A 7,863-nucleotide genomic window follows, 5' to 3' on the forward strand; every position below is an offset into this window, starting at 1 on the left:
TCAATAATAACTAATAATAAATAATAATAAACAATAATATAAGAATACAATAATATACTATAATAATCACTTTTTATCTCACAATTCTGACTTTTTTTCCCCCAGAACGTGTAATAGCAGTAATAAAGTGATAATTGTGAGATATTTACAGGCAATTCTGGGAAAAGTCTCCCATTCTCCCACTCAAAATTGACTTTATAACTCGCAATTCTTACTTTATAACTCGCAGTCGCGAGTTTATACGTCTCAAATCTGTGAAAAAAAGTCTGAGAGATAAAGAGTAGCAAATAACTTTTAATTTTTTTTTTCAGTGACAGAAACGGGCTTTCATATCTGTCAGTGATGTCCATCACAAAAAGACAAAACAGAGCAAAATTAAATGTTTAATTTTGCGTGAGGAGAACCGCGTAAAGGCTCGGTTGTGTGTCGGGGACCTGACTGACTCAGAGTGGGTGGGCTGAGCTGTTCTCTCGCTTCTATGGCAACCCCAGAGATCAGCATCACCGGGAATATTAACGGGATCAGAGCGACTCGGGACGGAGGAGGCGGTGATGTCAGCGGTGCCCTGTTGGTGTGGGCCACTCGATTGTGATTGACAGCCGATCTGCGATTCCTCAGACTTTATTTATTGGCGCTCGCAGAGCGACACAGTCAGTGCCTTGAAGCTGGAGACCACTGGATTTGGGCAGCCAGGTAGAATAATGCGCCGTGGCATGTGCTTGAGTGAAAGACAGCTCGGATTGACCCTTCAGACAATTCGGGTGCACATGGATTTGTAGCAATACGTACTGGATTCGTTTGTCATTGAATTGATCGCGCGCCCGTTTCAATGTCATAATGGACAGGTTGCATTCGTCCATGCGTAAAAGTCTCTACAGTTTGCCTCAGCACATCGGGCAAAAAGCGTCCATCATGGGTGATGCAGAAGACACCGACAAAGACACCCGGAGGAGGAGCATCCGGATGAAGCCCCTGCCGTCCCCGAGCTCCGCGGGGGACACCAAAAGCGGAGAGTCCGTGATCATGGAAACGGACATCGGGAGACCCGTGAAGACCAGCTCCAACGGAGAATGCCGGAGGTTCCGAGGGAGCCTTTCGTCCATCACCAGCCGGCACGTCCACGACTCGGATGTAGCGGAGGAGAGGCGTCTGATCACGGAGGGAGAGGTCACCCCGAGCGAGGAGAGCCCTGCTGGAGCCGCGCGTGAGGATGAGGATGAGGATGCCGTCGGTGCGAGTCAGCAGCATCAACCGGGCGTCCCGGATCAGCAGACGGGCTTCATAAAGCTGGAGGGCGTCGAGCTAATCCCGCCGGACGACGAGAAGTTTTATCAAGCGGGCTTCATGCACAGGCAGTTCGGGGCGATGCTGCAGCCCGGGGTCAACAAGTTTTCCCTGAGGATGTTTGGGAGCGAGAAGGCGGTGGAACGGGAGCAAGAACGGGTCAAATCCGCCGGTTTCTGGATCATTCACCCCTACAGTGATTTCAGGTAACAGGGTCTGTGTCCCTCCGAAACACTGCTCACTTTACATCTGGATCAATCAGTGTATATGGCCTGACAGAGACAACAGCTGTACTGACACAAAAGAGCAAAATAATGTAGGGTAAAAATCAAATGTATATAACTAGTATAGTCCACTCTGAAAAATAAATGTTCTTTATTTTCACCAATTGGAAAGCATTAACATCCATGGAATTTTTTCTTTGCACAAAAGGTTCCTTATAGTGAAGAAGAAAAAAGATTCTTGACAGTTTTATTGGGGAACCTAAAAAATGGTCCTTCTTTGGCATTGCTGCCATTAATTTTTTTTTAAATGTCTTAAAATGCTAAATTTGAAGGTGTATCAATATTATTTACTGTTTTAAAATAATTACAGTTATAGTTTATACAATGAAGTTTATATATGAAGAGTTCCTCTAAGTGCTTTCTGAAATTTTTATCAAAAATGAGTATTCTTATCGGGCTCCTATATTTATGTCCATTTATTTTGACTTTAATTTATACTTCTACATGGCATAGAAAAGGACCTGTACTTAAATTACTAAACCTAAACATAGGAGCCCTATAAAAAGGACAATTTAAGAAGAACATTTCAGATGGCACGCTTTGCATCTGAAATCTTCATTACATATATATATATACTGTATACACACACACACACACACACACACACACACACCAAGCCCAAAGCTCTCCCATGCAGCTGACAATAGAAGTGCATTTGACATGAAATCCAGACACTCTTTCTTTATTAATTACGGTGTGTCCTTGGGGATGACATTGACTCTGTAGATCTTATATGTTCATATACACACAGTTTGTATTTGCCTCAGGCTTCATTTGCGATATGAGTGCATGAAACTGATTCATACTGTGGTCATAAAAGCATACACTAGTTTTTTAATTAGATGCCATCTGTTTTGCATTCAAAAGCCGGCTAACTTGCAAATTGCATGTTCACAAACGCTGTGTGTGCCATGGACGTCTGTGATTGGGTTGAATTTACAGTTTTCATTCATGAATTGGCAGGGTAACGTGCCACACAGGGTTAAACGGAGACGTGACTGCTGTTTGCCTTGTTTACCTATTGATCCCGAGATGATGCTTTTATTCTGCTCGACATTATGAGATTGCAGCGTTGTTCCTGGAGGATATGAAAGGCAGTGTGGGGGGGGGGGGGGGGGTAGACTGATATGATATGAGGTTGCTGCATTTGTGTGTGTGTGTGTCAGTGCTGCGATGGAAGTTTATTCAGTAACACTTTATTTAAGGCCTTTATATATGATGCATTATACAGATGTTTTTAATGCATTAAATATGCATTGCAGTGATCTCTTGAATAAGTGTAACCACATTTATATTAATGATATACCTTTAGAAAGTATATTTCGTTAAAAACCGATGACTAACGACTAATTTAAGATGCAAGGAATTAGCAAATATTATAATGCATTTTAACTATGGATGCAGTTATTTATGAAAAAATGTAATGCATTATATTGTACAATGCATGCATCGTAGATAAAGGCACTTGTTTATTCTTTCGTTATCATCAGTGCTTTGTTTAATAATTGAGAGTTATGCAGTTAAGTCGTTTTATTCTACATTTATTGATACCCGAGAGCATTTTAAAATAATATTAACCCAAGTTCTGTCAAGATTTACTCTCCATTATGTCATTCCTGTTATTTTTTCGGTGCAAAATATTTTTGAAGCACTTCTCCTCAGCTTATTATGGATAATCATCCTCTAAGCCGAAGCTGTGACGTCTTATATGCTTGCTTGAGATGCATATTACAACCAACACTGTCAGTGACCTCACAGCTTCGGTTGGAGGGGAAGATTATTACGGAGAAGACCCGTGTAAAAAATTCATGTTTTCTTGTAACAGGTTTTGCATTTTTGCAAGGCACACTGGATTACAGATCTTTTATAGCCATGCTGGTATTCTCGCATTGTTGTGGTGGCACAGATAATAATATCGTTGCTTCTCTCGCTCTGAACACAATAGACTGAACTTCCAGCACTAATTACAGGCCTAATCTCCCCCAGCATATACCTCCGTGATTACCACAGCAAGGTCACACACCAGAGCATCGTTACTGAAGATAAAGGCCACACAGACCACTCTGCTTTGCTATGTATGCAGCTACCTTTTAAGTTATCATCCTATAATAAGAGACTTTCTGGAAGCAGTTCTGTGCAATATGCACTACACAAAACAGCACAGTTAACTGGAAGAACAACATGAGACATGACACAATACTGCTATGGAGTTTAAAATTTAATATAGTTTATTTATTGTAAAATGTGCATGAGAAATAAAAAAATAAATGTTTAAAAGAAATAAATATTTAATAGTTTTTTTTTGCATATTTTTAATGCACATTGGTAATTCAAAGTGCTTTACATACTGTAAAAAAAAAATAAAATAAAAATAAATAAATAAATAAATATATATATAAGTATGCATGAGAAATCAAAAACAATAAATAGAAGTAAATATTTAATACAGTTTATTTATTTTGAATATGCAGTATATTTATTGTGTTTTATACACACTGATTATTCAAAGTACTTTACATGATGTAAAATGTTTTTTTAATCAAAAAAGGTACAAAAAAAAGAATAAAAATAAATATTTATAGAATTTCATACATATTGCTCATTTAAAGTGCTTTACATACTGTAAAACAATTAAAACAATTATAAAAGGTGCAGGAGAAATAAAAAGTAACAATTAACAGAAATAAATATTTAATAAATAATATAGTTTATTTATTTATTGTGTTTCGGACACAGTGGTTATTCAAAGTGCTTTACATGCTGTAAAAAAATTATAATAAAAGGTGCAAAATAAATAAAAAATAAAATAATAAAAATAAATATTTAATATTATTTATTGTATTTCATACATATTGCTAGTTTAAAGTGCTTTACATACTGTAAAACGATAAATGAAGGTATAAGGTGCATGAGAGAAAAAAAATATAATAACGATAAAAATAAATATTTCATATAATGTATTATCTATTTTATTTCAATCACATTAGTAATTCAAACTGCTGTACATACTGTGAATTTAAAGAAAATGTCATGCATGAGAAAAATTCACAATACAACAAAATATATATATTTTAGAATGTATTAAAAACAAATTCTATTTTATTTAATTGAATTAATACTTTTTTTTTATTGAAAATCACCACTCTTGTAATGCCACTTGTTGAACTATTATAGAATTATCTTTTTTTACCATCTTTGTTTACTAAATATTTTGCAATGCATTCTGCGATTGCGTTTTTTGGGAGCTTCATGCCTTGCAAAATTGATTAAACCAGCAATATGTTATTGCTTATATTTTTCCCGTCTTTTGTGCAGGAACTTTTAAAATGCTGTCTAGGCAGGCACATCACTAGGTTTTGAAACAGAGCTTCTCTTGCCCATTCCTTACACACTCGTCCTCACTTCCAAAATCCTCTTCTGTGCAGCGTCTCATCCACCTTCTGTTTATCTTGTCATGCTCTTAACATACTTGCATTATCAGTTCCCGAGTCATGGAGCAGAGACAGATTTGCCCGGCCTTCTCTCATAAATGGCCTCTGCAGAAAGTGGCAAATAAAGGAAGTTTGCATCGGGGTGGCTTATGTTTGCTATTGCATAATGGGCGTGTAATTAGTGTTTTGCATAAAAATGAAACCTCTGTTTTAGCTGCACTTACACACTTACGTGATTATGTGAAATCCTCAGTGTCTCCATCCATCCGTATGCACAGATTTATCCGTATCACTGTAGTTTAGTCATTCGACTGATCGCTGGCTCTAATAAACGAGATCCGCTCGGCACTGAACTGCACACACTTCATAAAAGACAGTGAACAGAGTAATTTAAATGTCAAGGAGAGCTGCATCTGATCTGTGAGCTTCATCCTTTTGAACAGACTTACAGAAAATAGTTCGGAGCTAGGACTGGGGGAATCCCATACAAATCTGTCAAGAGCATGCTTGTCATATTTATTTATTTATTTCAGTTATCAGGTTAAATCATATGCACTTACATGTTGTTATTCTTTTATTAGTTTTGATTGCTTCTGTTATCGCTTTGGATGCAAGTGTCTGCTAAATGACGAAATGTAAATCTAAATAAGAAATTGCATTGAAGAAAATGCCTTTTGCATTGCATTTTAAAACAACTGTATTGTTTTGCATTAATTTTTTTATTATTTTGCACTATTTAATCGTATTTAAAGATGTTATGCTGCCAGTTTGAATTTAAAAACTCATTGAAATTATGTAATCAATGTTTATGTAATACAGTAAAAATATTATATTACAGTATTGAGAGATACTATTGGCAGTATCCTTAAACACACTAATAGGATTTTTGGGGGAAAACTGCTTAATTTCCATGAAAGTAATGTCTTGCAAATAATCTAAAATGCTTAATTTTCTTTATGAAAAATATGATTACATATGACATGTTCTTTTGTGTTATGCAAAGCTAAACTCAGTGTTATTTTAGTGTATATAAGATATTTTATTTCTTTTAATTATGGGGTTAAATAAGAAATTGCATTGAAGAAAACAACTGTATCATTTAAACTGTTTTTGTTTTTTTGGATTATTTATTAGGATTTAAAGATGCTCTTCTGCAAATTAGAATTTAAAAACTCACTGAATTAGAATTTGTTATGTAATAAAGTAAAAATAATGCATAATAATCAAATATTATGTTTTTGTGGGATTCGCTTGTTTGATGAAGTAATGTGAAGTTAAAATTCAATTATTTTTATATCATTGAGATAGTATTATTGTTTTTATTAATATTTAGAGACTTTATATTATATTTATAATTTAAGTTTTGTAGTGCGATTTTGTTTTTGATTTTGAAAGCCAACTTACTTAAATCTTATTTAAACTTATAAATTTGGCTTGAGAAATTCTTCTTCTTCTTCTTCTTCTGACCCAAAAGTTTCAACTCTTACTCCTCCTAGAGCTTTAACTCTACAAACTCCAAACTCAGGTCAGACTTTCACACTTGGTGAGCTATATCTTTTCAGACTGATTTGACTTTCAGTTTTCTTAAAAATTTATATTAAAAATCATTAAAAAAAAAACATAGACTTACATTGCAGAGTGCTCAAATTGAGCCAAGACTACGGTGGCCCATTAGTGCACAAGCCAAATTCAATCAATCTATCTATCTATCTATGACTGTTTCTATCTATCTATCTATCTATCTATCTATCTATCTATCTATCTATCTATCTATCTATCTATCCTAGCAACATGCTAATAATGTTAGAAACATGCTAGTCGAATGCTACTCATGCTAGAAACATGTTAACGACATGCTAGTCGCATGCTAGTCATGCTATAAACATGCTAGCAACATGCTAATCATGCTAGAAACATGCTAGCAACATGCTACTCGCATGTTAGTCATGCTAGAAACATGTTAGCAACATGCTAATCATGCTAGAAACATGCTAGTCTCATGCTAATCGTGCTAGAATCATGCTAGCAACATGTAAATCATGCTAGAAACATGCTAACAACATGCTAGTCGAATGCTAATCATGCTAGAAACATGCTACCAACATGCTAGTCGAATGCTAATCATGCTAGAAATATACTAGCAACATGCTATCAAGATGCTAATAATGCTAGAAACATGTTAGCAACATGCTAATCATGCTAGAAACATGCAAGCAACATGCTAGTTGAATGTACAAGCAACATGATAGCAAGATGTTAATCATGCTAGAAACATGCTAGCAACATGCTAGTCGCATGTTAGTCATGCTAAAACCATGCTAACAACATGCTAATCATGCTAGAAACATGCTAGAAACATGCTAGTCTCATGCTAATGATGCTAGAAAAATGCTAGCAACATGCTAATCATGCTAAAAACATGTTATCAACATGCTAGTCGCATGCTAATCATGCTAACAACATGTTGGCAGCACGCTAATCATGTTAGCGACATGCTAACAACATGTTAATCATGCTAGCAACATGCTAGTGACATGCTAATAATGCTAGAAACATGTTAATCATGCTAGCAACATGCTAGTAACATGCTAGTTGCATGTTAATCAAGATAGAAACATGCTAGCAAACATGCTAATCATGCTAGCAACATGCTAGCAGCATGCTAATCATGCTAGAAACATGCTAGTTGCATTTTAATCATGCTAGAAATATGCTGGCGACATGCTAGCAAACATGCTAATAATGCTAGAAAAATGCTAGCAGCATGCTAATCATGCTATAAACATGTTCGCGACATGCTAATCATGCTATAAACATGTTAACAACATGCTAATCATGTTATCAACATGCTAGCGACATGCTAG

The 7,863-nt window shown here is 35.7% G+C and overlaps 1 protein-coding gene across 1 annotated transcript in view; it reads left to right on the plus strand.

Moving 5' to 3' along the window:
* Positions 1-442: 442 nt before the first annotated feature.
* hcn4 (hyperpolarization activated cyclic nucleotide-gated potassium channel 4) overlaps positions 443-7,863 on the plus strand; it is a 58,311-nt gene continuing 50,890 nt past the window's right edge. Inside the window, exon 1 of the mRNA XM_059565425.1 lies at positions 443-1,490. Within this exon, the coding sequence (XP_059421408.1) occupies positions 838-1,490 (653 nt within the window). The 5' untranslated portion in view covers positions 443-837. The remainder of the gene's footprint in view (positions 1,491-7,863) is intronic.

The sequence above is a fragment of the Carassius carassius genome, chromosome 13, assembly GCF_963082965.1.
Source record: "Carassius carassius chromosome 13, fCarCar2.1, whole genome shotgun sequence".
NCBI classification, from domain to species: Eukaryota; Metazoa; Chordata; class Actinopteri; order Cypriniformes; family Cyprinidae; genus Carassius; species Carassius carassius.